The sequence below is a fragment of the Lonchura striata genome, chromosome 1 (genome assembly GCF_050655825.1).
Source record: "Lonchura striata isolate lonStrDom1 chromosome 1, ASM5065582v1, whole genome shotgun sequence".
NCBI classification, from domain to species: Eukaryota; Metazoa; Chordata; class Aves; order Passeriformes; family Estrildidae; genus Lonchura; species Lonchura striata.
The window spans coordinates 112,516,658-112,530,000 of record NC_140703.1 but is presented as its reverse complement, the minus strand read 5'-3'; the positions used below and the strand labels follow the sequence as shown (position 1 = coordinate 112,530,000).

The following is a 13,343-nucleotide window of genomic DNA, read 5'->3' as shown; positions in this document are numbered from 1 at the left end:
ATAGGCTGCCCGGGGCAGGCGGGACGGATTCCACGCTGAGCGACGTTAGGCACTCTGGTCAGAGCAACCTGCGGCTGCTGGCCAGAGACAGAGTTTGTAGGCAGTGATGAATCAGCTGTTGGCCCGTTAGGAATTCCAGTAGATCGTACCTGTGCAACTCCTGTTTGTCTCATCTAATGGAACATGAACAAAGCACAACAACGTTGGCTGCGGAACTGAGAAAGGAAGGGTCATACAAAGTTTGTGTACTTTACTGCACTGGTCAGTTCCAATTTTATACTCATTGATGGTTGATTTTGAGAACTGTCAAGCTCATAAAAATGCTGAGTAAATGTTAAGTAAAGCTATCAGCACATTTTTTTTCTTTGCCCTTCAATCTGAGTGTTTTATTGCTGATGCTGGACAGAGAGGGAGAGAAGTGAACGAGAGAAAAGCTGTTGCTACAGTCAAGTATTTTCAAGCAAAACTGCTTTTAGATCCATCCACTCATGTTACTTTGAAAGTGTGGCTTGAAAACTTTTACATTAACCAGCTGCCCTATAATAAAACACTGCTAAACTCATTGTGTTTCAACCACTAATCCACAAGTATCCTTTATCCAAAAAAAAAAAAAATTAACGTAACACAGCAAAGGGCATGAGAACTCTGTACAGCAGCAATTCTTTAGAATTCTAGAAACACACAATAGTCTCCATTACTGACAAAAATGTTGTAGATAAGAAAAATATTTTTGTTCTCACCTGCTGGTGTTGCTGCATCAAGACAAACTGACTCTCCAGCTGTTCCAGCATAAGTTTCTGTGCTGGATTTAGATTATTTCGGTTTGCACGCAGCTGTTCCAAGTGCTAAAAAAACAGCAGTGTGTTCATAATCATTAAAATTGCATGGGCTTTTTAAATAACTTTCTTGCATAAAATACTAAAAAGTATCCATGAAGACAAGACTTTAAAAGCTGAAAATAATCAAGATTTCTATTACAGATTCAAACATCTTTCCATACACTCTCTTGCAAACAAACCTTATTACTAGTTACTAAAACTAAAGAGACTCTGTAAATTATTTGAGTGTATAATTATTACTGCCACACTAAAATTAAGTGTGCTGATACCATAAAAGAAAACTACATTCAAGTATGATTATATGGAATTCTTATCATTATTATGTACATTTTAACCCATTTTGTATTGTGCTATTCTTTTATTAATTCACGAAGTGAATTAAATTTATAGGCACACATGAAAACATCTCCTGAAAATACAAAAAAACCCCAGAAAATGGTATGATTTAACTAGTAAGAGCAATATCTTAAGTTATGATATTGATCTTGTTTGTAACTGATAAATTTGGTTATCTGTCACCAGAAATCTGATTTCTTTACTCAGCACCCTTCATCATCCTACCAGTAAGACTGCTTCTACTAAGTGGTATGACTTAAAAAGCAGATGAAGATGGTTCATGCCAAAATCCCTGGATTAACAGTACCTTCCATTCTGAATTCCCTCTGGAGAGGAGTGCAATAAATAAAAAAAAATATATATATACACACACATATATGCATGTATATGTAACATGCCATATCCATCCAGCCTCTGAGTTGCCAATTTTGAAAGGCCAACTTTGAAGATGCAATAAAGGCTTTTTTATTCACTCTCCTCTTGCATCATACATTTTTGGCTTTCCTTTTTATATGTGCTGGAACCTTGTCAAGCTATTGCCAGCACATCCAGTCTACTGTACTCAAGAGAGGCCTACTGAGGTTCTGCTTAGAGAAGGAAGTTGGATCTGGAAAAAGGTGAGACTGAAAAGGGGGGAAAAACAGTCAAATACAAAATAAGCAGAAGGAAATAATAAGAATGCTTGGACAGTGAGAGAGAGGGAATGACTGTGGAAGAACCAAAGGGGTGGGGAAGCAGGAGAAAGAGGGAGAGAGGGAGGGAAAATTATACAGTATAATAAAGCCAATATTGTTCAGACAGAGAAACAGTCGAAGAGCTATATTGGAATTGAGGGAACATTGCTCAGTTAATGAGAATGCTTTCTGCCTCTGCACTGTGCTCCCTTTTATTTCTCTTTGCATCCAAAGCATGTGCAATGCATGGGTAAAATTTTCCAGCAGGGCCTAATTTTCAATATATGGAATTCCTGCTGAAGCTCACTGCATGCCCTAATGAACTGAAAAGACAACAAAATTTCCTCACAAAAAAACACCCAAAATAAGATTTCCAAACTAAAATCTAGCATTTCATATAATTGTATTAGCTGACACATAATATAGAAAAGCAGCAGTAGATTTCATTTGAGTAATCATTTCGTAGAATGTGCTTATTTGTTTATGCAATTTGATACAAGAAGCAACCTCAGAGGAAGGGATGATATTACAACAATACTTCTACACCTCTTTCAATATCCCCCACACTACAGCAAGTCAAAACTCACTTTGCACACAAGTGTGACAATTTGCATATCTGTCTTTAAAACATCATAAGAAAAAAGAGTTACTGTACATACTTATTTTATAAATTATAAAAATCATACAATGTAAGTGTTCAGCTTCTCCTAGAGATCATTTAGTTCCCTACTGGAAATTGTCTCACATAGAGAGGCCACAAATATTCGAACTTGAACTATACCCTGGGAAGTATTTTACACTGAATTTCAAGAATGTGAAACCAGAACATGTCCCAGGTTTATTTTTCTTAAAAGAAAGAAAGAAATAAAATATTTAACAAAGCTTCTGAAGATCTCCCATACGTACCTGTAATTTCTGTGGTGTCAAGCACCAAGAATGAATTTGTTGCTGTACAGGAGGATGTGACACTGTATGGCCACTGCTCCAAACATCTGAAGTATTCTGAGAGAAAATGTTACATTAAAATGTGTGACTATCAAAGGGCCGACATAATTTCTCTTTTACTATCTAGATTTTAGCTTATTTATGAAAGAACTAGTAATTGTTTCAAGAACAGTAATATAAAAATATATAATACTAAGAATGTACTAAAATAACCAAGTCTCATTCTACTATTCCCAACAGTATCAGAGTAGTCTGAGAAAAAAATTAATGATATCTAATACCATAAGGAAAAACAAGCAAATCAAATTATGCAATTAACTTAAATGTATGCTACTTTCAAAACTGAATACTTTATCTACTGTAACACTATTACATGATGATGAAACACTTGAATTCTAAATATAAGCAAAGGCAATAGACAGGATGACATGATTGTCTCCCTCTCAATCATCACGCTACAACTGTATTTCTTCACTGACACCACTACAACTGCAGTATAGTGCCACCAATGTGCACTGCCCTTAGGCACCGCCTGCCTAAAGCTGGAATCTGATTAAACACACCACTGAAAAATGCTTTTTAAAATTTCTATAGACATTCCCCACCTTGATGCCAAAGGATTAAAATTTACAGCACAAATTCTGTGCATGCTGCATCATTTCAATGCATATTTTCCATATGATTTTGGTAGGGGGCTCCAGTTCATCAGAATATATACCTTTGTTGGACTAGATGTTCTTTTCCTCTTGGCAGGACTGGTCAGGTCATCTACTTGGCTAGAAGGAATCATGTGTAGTGGCAAGGATTGCTGTGAAATTGGTGTTTGAGTGAGGCCTAGTACAGGTTCAGTATTTGGATGATGAGGTTTACAAGCCTAAGAATCACAGAAGGAAGACAAAAATATGGTTCTATATATTCTTAATGCTTTCCTTTCAATTTTATAATTTTAGCAGCCCACATACATTAAAAGGGCCGAGTAGATATTCTGAAGCTGATCTGAATAACTGAAAAATCAGTTTCCATATGGTCATCAATGGAGGAATGTGTACCTTTCACGGGATTATTAAACCACTGCAGCATTTCTATTTAAGATGAAATCTTTTAAAATCATGAAAATCCACAAAGGTTCTAAATTGGTACCCCCATATTTCTCCCACATTATAGGGAGCTCCTTGATCTAATATCCCTCTGGCAAATAAATCAAAGGCTTCTTTTAATAAAAGCCAATCCTATGCTCAATAAAATAAGCTTGACCACTACCGATTGTAAAGAACCCTTAAAGCTGGGCACCTGCAGAACATAACCCAACTTCTCACCTGCTGTGCTGTGTTCATGGCACCCTGCCTGGAGGTAAGCTCTGCGGGGATTGGTAGGCTCCATGCCTCCTCAATACTAGGAAGTAATTTAGTTTTATTCTGTAGACTACCTTGTGGAAGGTTACACAACTGAGCCTAGGAAAAATTATGTAAAAAGCAAATTTAACACAAGCCTACTTTAGTAAGAGCAAGTCCATGAAATCTTCCTAAATGCTGTAGCTAATTATGTCTTAAAGAGAGGACAGATTTAAAATTTTGGTGTTTAGAAAGGTGCTAGGTATAAAGAGGGTAACCAGAATATAAACCTTTGTGAGAATCAGAACAAAGATGAGCTCTGGATTCAGAGGTCTCATAATTCCTTTTTTCTGAAATTGCAAACAAGAGTGAAAGATAGTGTGTTGCGTATTCTCACTATATGTTATGAGAACTTAAAAATGTACACAAATACAAAGAAAAAAGCAAAATGATGCAAAACAGTATGTTTTGATTAAATGTGCAAAATAGGGTTTATAAGGAATTAAGTTCCACTTAAAAAATGAAGAAATAAAATATTACAGGCTATGATATGCTTACAGTACACATGAAAACAGGTTAAACACACCACAAACAACTGCAAGTTAAACTCATGTGTGACTTCACCCCTCCCCTCCGCTGTGTGTTTGAAGAGTATTTCCCCTGCTTAAAACGTTAGTTTTACCTGTAAATACTTTATCCGTGCTGCAAGTGCAGAGGTATTACTACAATTTTTGCTCCTAGTTGCATTTAAGTAGCATTTAATGGCATCCTGAGGCTGGTTGCAGGACTCATAGAGTGTGCCTAGGTCCATCCAGGCTGCAGCATGGCCATGGTCCAATTGTACAGCACAGATATAGGCCTGTAAAGCATCCATAGGCTGATTTTGCTGTTGGTACAGCACACTGAATAGAAAGATTAGTGAAGTTGAGAATTAATAACAAAGTCAAGACTCAAGGAACTCAAATACACACATCCCTCCCCAACCCCTTAATAAATCTTGATATAAGATAAAACTTTAACATCGTATGTAACATTTTCAGTATTTTAAAACATGGAGAAAGCAAATATTAATTTATTATTTAAACTTCAAATCAAACAAGTCTGTCACCATGGTTCTATATAAAAAAGTCTTTACAGTCCCTTTGATTTCACAAAAATTTGATAGTCTTTATTTATATATACTAGCATAGAATTATATCATTGTATTACCCTGTATCATTCTTACCCTATTGAACACCATGTATCTGCACTTGCTTCTGATTTATCAATAGATTGCCTATAAGATATAAAGGCATCCTGAACTTTCCCAATACTTGAATAGCACCTGGGAGAAGAAAAGAAAGAACTCTGGTAGTATTTATAGAAGGTAATCATTGAGCATGGTTTACCAAGTCTGATCTGATAATTGTTAAGTCATGCAAATACACACTCAACATTTGCTGTTTCTGAATGCCAGCCACAAGCAGGCTCAAACATCTTGACATGGATTACTAATTATTTATTTAAGCACCCCAAATCTACTTAAACCCTGGATTACTACATTTGTAAGGAAAACAGTCATCCCACATTTGATAGATTTGAACTTCTTTCACTGGTGACACCTTATCAGTCAATAAAAACAGTGTTTATCTACAGATAGCATTACAGTCAAACAATGAAGTTACCTATTTCATCAAACAAATGGTTATAAAACTTAACGTTCTACAAAACAGAATTACTGAGAGATACTGACCAACTCAAGCAGGATAATCCCTGACTGCCTAGGAGGCTTTTTATGAGTGTTTCTTGCATCTCAATCATATTTAAGTAATGAACAAACCAGTTATTTGTACTGCATATACATAGCACCAAATTTTGTAAAAAGTTGTGTGATTCTGTATTTTTTTCTATTTTTACTTTAATTTCTGTATTTCTTACTTTAATTCCTCATGTAGAAATTTAAAGGTATTCTGGCATTAAACAGAACTACAATTATACCACAGGGAATGATACCTACACTTCTAAAATTAAAAGCTCCAAATAAAGCCAAGATCAAATATCCATCTATATATATATTTACTAGTTTAATCAACAATAACTGTGTCATATATTGTTTGTAACAACTTTTCTTGTTGAAAAAATAACCGGAAACTTTGAAAACACATAAATAACTATAGAAAATTTATTCTAGTGAAAAATAAAAACCAAGCAGAACAGCATAGGCCAAGGTTTGTTAAACATGCTACACTCTTCCAAGTATTTTTGAGGCACACTAGGAAATGAATACAAAAAAATACAGCATTATTTTGCCTAAAATCATCCATTAAGTCTGAATACAATGTTTTAGGAGATTTTTTTATTGACAATCTAACCAATGTCCAACAGACATGTTTCACTCTGCCTGGGTATCACACACATAAAGCCCCTCATTAGGGTAGCACTGACATTAGGCCCTCACAAAACTTTGGCAGATGCAGTTTTCCAGTGGGAGAGAATTGGGGTGGTGATGTATTTTGAAAGATAGCTTTAACCAACTTGCTATCTAGTTTGGACAACCAGCAGAGAAAGGAACAGCACAAGGGATTACATGAGGAGGGAAAAAAAGAGTGAATGCACAACCCCATAACCCTGTTCTCCTCTTCTGCCAGAGTATGGACAGGAGATATGGGGCACAGAAACATTTTTGGTCTAGTCCTCCCTGTAAAGCAAAACAAATGCTCCCATTAATTTTTTTCATCCCATTTCCTGAATTCTCCTCCTTGTTGTAAGGTCCTAGGCTTCACCCTGACCACCAGCAGAGCACAGCAGCTGCACATGTGGAGGAACTCCAGCTGCACCATGCCTGAGAACTCAACTTGCTCAAGGCGTCTGGAATGGGACTACTGAAGAAAGAGGAGGATTTTAGCCCAGTGGAAGATAAGATGAATAAGATGATTCCTGGCTCATTTTCCCTTTTCCCTCCATGCTTGCCCTGCCCCTCTGCCCCACACACTCAGGGCTGGCTAGAAATCCCTGTCTTACAGGAACAGCTGGAGAAATATTATTAGTATGACAAAATCAAAAATAGGTTCCAGCTGCATGTGACCAGAATCCCCAACAATATCACCTGGAAGACACTGAGGTTAGGATATTCATTTTAATTTTGCCTCATTCTTTTTAAATGTATTCCTCAACAGAACTGATGTTCTGTTGAGGAATACAAATGGACTAGAATTGCTCTCAAAGCTTTCTCCAAAACCTGAGTATTTCAATAGTTTCTGCTGGCTTAAGTGAAGTATTCAATTTTCTTAAAAAGGAGACCAGAAAAAAATCATCAAATTTATATGATTTACATCTGGTAATGATATTTTTCAAGCATAAAATATAATCAAAGGCTACAAAATTAACTGAAAACTTAAATACACATTAGAATGGATCAGTCTGAGCCATACATTGCTGTGTATGCTCTTTAAAAATGGATGTCTGCCTAGGAAAATATTTGTATTTCAGTGCAAAAACTGAGATTAGGAGGGAGATTCTGAAAAAATAAAGAGAGAAAGAATTATGAAAAATGTATGAAGAAAAGTAACAACATTTAGAGAGGATTTACAAAAAAGAGTGAGAGAAACAGGTAAAACCAGGCCAGATATATTCAGATTACTGTAAATGTATAGACGGAATAATAACTACAAAAAAGCAGAGCCATTTGGGTAGCATACTTCATTTCAACTTCTAATCTTTATTCATCCCAAATACGTTACCATCTTGTCTTTTCATACACTTCCCAGAAAACTTAAGACTTCAGTAGATGTATAAATACTTTCCCTTCACTTTTCCTCTGACAGGATTAAGGAAAAAAACCATGTAAAATACAATAATGAGTATCCTCAAAGAAATTTACCAATAAAGTTACAGTATCTATAAAGTCTGTTCTCACCTTCCAAGGAAATACCAGGATTGACCAGAATTTGGATCTGCTTCTAGAGATTTCTGGAGATACTGTATAGCATAGCTTTCCTTGGTTGCCTTGTCTCCAAGCTGATCCACGGTGTGATGCATCCAGCCTACAAAAACAATTCACAAATGGGAGAAGTGAAATTCCCCAAGACCATTTAATACTCTGGCACAGCAGGACTTTGTAGCATTGGTCTCTCTTTAAAAATAAGAATATCGAGCAACAAAACCACTTCTATATACATGACAAAGTTGTAAAAACTTTTTAAAGTTCCATACTAAAATTACAGGACTCAAAATTAAAATTACTTTCTCAGAGTTTTAAAGCACTTTTGTGGATTTAAATAATTTTCTAAGAGATTAGGAGTACAATTATGAACTGCTCAATCTTCTACTATAAAAGTGAATATTAATGTCTTTCCTCCTCTGAAACAGATACCTTCCCTGACATTGTGAAAAATGCCACCATTCTCCCTGTCACACATAGCAATTATTCTTTTATACATACAAATATATATATATATATATATATATATATATATATATATATATATACACCTGTATCTAACATGTGCAACATTTACATATTAAGTTTTTTACTCTTTTTCTTCTAAATCCTTGTATTTGTCCCATATCTACATTTGGACTAAGAATTTTTGCATCTCAACCTGAATCTTTCTTACATTGTCATTTCCTCCGTATCACTACAATGTATTTTCCATTCACCTTGACAAATGCCATCACCTCTCATCTACATAACAAATTAATCTAACCACACGTCATATTCTTTCAAATGCCTTTTCTTCTTTCATTACATTAGACAAATTATTCATCCCCACTTTAAAGGCCTCCCACAATCTATCCTCCCCAATAATATTTTACATGCTTATTAAAATGCATCTCTGCTCTAGCACTGATGCAAGGCTTGGTTACCACTTCAAACAAAGCACCTTTATCACCTTCTCCAGATGTTCCTCATCTGCCTCCATGCTCAGATGGAATTCCTTCAAGCAGCCACAAAACCATCTCACTGCTGTTCATACAATGAGTACAAACAAGGAAATCTTTTGTGACCAGCAGCTGGCTTGCTGAAATCCTTGCATACCACAGTGCTCAGCAATGTCTTGGTGTTTGCTCAATAACCATGTATTTGTCTTAACAAGCCACTGCTTTTCAGAAAACATTTGTAAAATGTAAGATGTGACAGAAGACTGTCCCTGTCACACTCATAAACTCATAAACAGCCCCTTGTGGAACACTATGACATGGATTTCATAAATTATCCAAAGTTTGTAGAAAGTTCTGGCTAATGACAGAGTTGAGCACATACCTGCACTGCCTGTCCACTAAAACCTCTGAGAGCTAAACATTCAGAACCCTAAATTTGTGTTTTTTGATCTAACTACATGGGCAGGCAAGACTGAGAAGGAACTGATGGGTATTTGCAGGCTCACCTCGCTCTCTGTAATTACACTTTCCTTTATGATTTTTATTCTACCTGTTTGATACAGCTTATTTTTTTATTCCATGGGCTCATATTTGTTAGCAGACACCACACTTCTGCAAATGGAATGCAAACTTCCAAACTTGAACAAAGGCAGTTGAAAACAAAATCACAGCCGCTGAACAACATTTGCCTGAGGTGGCCTCAGAAATATCACCTGAAAATTGTGGTTACAAGCAGAAGTTCGAATATTTCATGGACTGTAAGAAATATCAGGTAAGGAGTCAAGTGGTTACAGTGCTGCAGAAAGTACTTTATCTTGACTGAAAACCGATCGAGTAAAAAATCTACCAATCAGGGGAAAAAAAAGAAAAAACCCCAGTGATTTTTGCAGTCATGTTAAACAACTTTGTGTCATTAAATTAAGAAACAAGCTATGATTTTGATTCAAATCCCAAGCCTCTGAACTTCTTCAGCATACAGACAATACTCATGCTTTAACAAAAAAGGCTTCTCTGAGGTTGGTTGATTGGAATCATCTGAGTAACTGTATGTTAAGGATATATGTACCAGGTGCTGTTCCAGACAAAGCCTGAGATAAAGATAATAGTTCAAGGATTATGAACAATCGTAAAAAAAAAAGACATTAAACAATTTCCTCTATGTTTAGAAATGTTGTGTGCCTATTTTCTGTTTCATCAGAACCTTGCTGGATTGTTGGATGCAAGACTGCATGTTGTATCTTTGTGAGATCTTTACCGAGGTTCACTGATAAAAAAGAACAAGTCTATTTCTAGAAGCCAGAAATGAGAACCAGCAATCCCTATCTGGCTTCTCTGCTGAAACAAGGGCTGCTTCCTAATTTTGTCTTCCTGCACACGGAGTTGAAAAAGGCAGAAAGCAAGAAAGGGAGAGCAAACAAAAGTTTTCCGCTGGAATAGCACAGGCAGGGGAAACTGGATCTGTTCTTGAGCATAAAATAAAGAATGTACATAAAGAAGGTGATGGAAAACTCCTAAGATGTGCAGTCTCCCATTTGCAAGACCTAGCTCCAAAACTCAACCAGCATAACTCACTACTTTTCCACTGCTAGGACATTTTTAATACAACAAACCAAACCACAGACCTTGTCCATGCTTCACAAATGTTCCATGCTCTTCTGCAGATCTTTGCAATCTCATTTGGAACAGATTTAGAAAAAAGCCCTCTGATGTGCTAGCCTAGCTCACGAGTCTTTTTTACATGCTTATCAATAATTCTCACACTGAATTTGTGGCAATCACTTTTTCTTTAGTAAATGTGCCTCTGAAGACATTAAATTCTTCCCTATTTCAGCACCTCAGATGCCTCATCCAATTACAGAGAGACACCATCGAGCAGTGCCCCCAGACAAAAATAATTGGGAACTCTAAGCAGATGTTTATGTTGCTCTTAACACTCTTCCTTATCCAACAGCTGAACACAACTGGAGACAGAATACTGGGACAGACTTGATCTTCAGTCTCATTAATTTAATGTCATTTTGGGCAAAGTGGTGAAGAGAATTGTTGTCTGGAAAGCCAGTGGAACAGCAAAGAGGAGGAAGATCTTACTGTGATGACTATCTGAACTGGTCAGCATTCATCACCTCCATTGAGTATGTGTTTATCTGGGAATCACAGGGTTCTCCTCCACAATCACAGCTTTGGAAACCAGCAACAGGACCAAAGATTCTAGTAATTCTCTCACAAGACATCTGAACTTGCCTAAATTCCAATCTGGCTCAATAAACATTAACTAGCGAAGGAAAATAAATAAAAGCTATTTTCAAACTGATTTTTTCTGTCTAAGTGAAAAAAAAAAAAACAAAAAAAAAACCAAACCCGAGTTCAATATACAAATACAAATATGTTTTGACTGGGTTTTGCAAGTATCATTCTGGCAGATGGCAGGTATTTTCTATTATTTTTTCCAAGCAGCAGTGCACCACCCGGGCTGTGCTTCCTGAGGAGGTGTTTTTATTACCAGCTGCTAAAGACTAAATCTGCGATAAACACCAGACTCTGATAAATACCACTGTTAACAGAGAAGAGCAAAGGAAAAGGCATTATTCCTTCAATGTTCCAGTTAAGACCACTCTATCCCTTTCTCTACATAGAAGCTACCCACACAACCAAACTGGGTGACCTATGCTGATTGAATAAAGAGAGTTAATCCAGTTTTCAGACAGCAGACAGTTCTCAAAGTCACTGCTCTTACTGCTAGCACAGAGACCTGTGGCAGGATTTTATTAATACAACCATGTGCCTTTGCTTCTATTGTGGTAACATACACCAAACAGAGATGAAAAAGAGCTGGTCAGCTCTTTTGAGAAGCCTGTCTTCCACTGATTAGATGTACAGCCTTTCTGGATGAAACTGCTGACAAGTTTTACTAGGTGACATAAAATCAAGCTAAAAAAATAAAAATTCAAAGGGCTTACTGAGATGTAAACAACACTGTCCTCTGACAGCAAAAAGAGCAACACCCAGAGTCCTGCAGCAAACTCCTCCAGCAGTTTCACTTGTGATTTCACAGAGATGACTCAAAATTAGCCCACTGATTTTGACATTCTGTCACAGAGAACAAATTATCCCACTCCAAATCCATACACAACCTGCATCACAGAAAAAGAAAGCACTGTGGCCATAACTTAATGCCAGTTGCAAATTTGAGTTAAATGACCACTATGTGAACAGGGAAAAAAAATAAAAATGGGCATAAGGAGGCTAAATTAATACTTAGAATAATAAATTAGATGAAGAACATGGAGAAGGTGAATGAAGAAGTTCTGTACTGGGTTGAACAATTTTAACAAAATAGTCTGGAAAAACTTTTATATGGTATAGAGGACAAAAGCATTTCATTCTATCCACTTTTTGGAAATTCTTGGCTAAAAATTGTTTATCAGTTTTCTATAAACATGGAATACTACAATTTTTTTAAAAAAAATTCCTTTTCACTTTTTATGTGGTCTTTTTAATAGAACCTGATGATAAACCTTTTAGTTACAGAAGCTGGCTTTCATTACAGAGTATAATTATAGTGAAAGTAAAGGTAAATTTTTCAGTTGCCATGTTCTTCTAGTCTGACACAGAGTATTTAGGTTTTTTCAAGGGATGTTAACAGAGGCAGAACAGAGAACACAGAATTCCAACTGCTGCCTTCTTTCTCTGAAAAACCACCCTCTCACTGCCCAAAATCTAACACACAAGAGCTTTTTAGTTTTGTAAATTTAATAAAAATATTTTCCTCCTCTCTTATTTATTTGATTATCTACTGCTATATGTTCTATTTGGGTGAAAATCTCACGTACCATGTGCAGTGTGTCTAAGACTCCCTTTGGAAATGGAGCCTTAAAAAACACTGCTGAAGGCAACGATGGCAAAAACAAAACACAGAGGTAAATAAAAGTTAATTTTACATACCTAACTGCTGTAAGACAGTTGCTTTTACTTGTGCAGGAAGGTTTTCGATCTGCAAAAGCTGTTCATAAGCTTCCTTTGCAGAGTGATACTTTCTCTGCAAAAGGAAAAAAGTAAATGGATTAATCATAGAGCTTACAACAGATCACCAGTAGCAACGATTTCACAGCACTGACAGCACACAAACACATTGACAAAAAATTATAGATTTTTTTTTGCATACAGTGCATATGAAAGCTTTAATGAGTGACGTATATAATATGGTAAGATAAAAACTTCCATAAATATAGTATTTAATAGAAAATGTCTACTTAAAATAATTGAGATAAATTTGTAAATTATTAAATTTTGTCAACTCCTCATACATGCATTATGCTTTCTACACTACAATATTGAATATTTTGCTTTTAAGGGCAATA

General features: G+C 36.1%; 1 protein-coding gene across 20 annotated transcripts in view; it reads right to left on the bottom strand.

The window, feature by feature from the left end:
• Positions 1–13,343, bottom strand: part of KDM6A (lysine demethylase 6A) — a 150,526-nt gene that overhangs the window by 39,861 nt on the left and 97,322 nt on the right. For 11 of the 20 annotated variants that reach the window (XR_014957003.1, XM_085586134.1, XM_085586149.1 and 8 more), the window contains 9 exons: positions 12,928–13,021; positions 8,021–8,147; positions 5,351–5,449; positions 4,808–5,027; positions 4,111–4,245; positions 3,513–3,668; positions 2,756–2,851; positions 741–845; positions 1–173 (listed from right to left, as the gene is read on the bottom strand). The exon at positions 1–173 is cut by the window's left edge and continues 223 nt beyond it. Coding sequence is in view for 19 of the 20 variants with exons in the window: in XM_085586134.1 (XP_085442260.1) it covers positions 1–173; positions 741–845; positions 2,756–2,851; positions 3,513–3,668; positions 4,111–4,245; positions 4,808–5,027; positions 5,351–5,449; positions 8,021–8,147; positions 12,928–13,021 (1,205 nt within the window). In the remaining variant the exon portion in view is untranslated. The remainder of the gene's footprint in view (positions 174–740; positions 846–2,755; positions 2,852–3,512; positions 3,669–4,110; positions 4,246–4,807; positions 5,028–5,350; positions 5,450–8,020; positions 8,148–12,927; positions 13,022–13,343) is intronic. The other 9 variants (XM_085586168.1, XM_085586199.1, XM_085586194.1 and 6 more) reach the window with 3 other exon arrangements.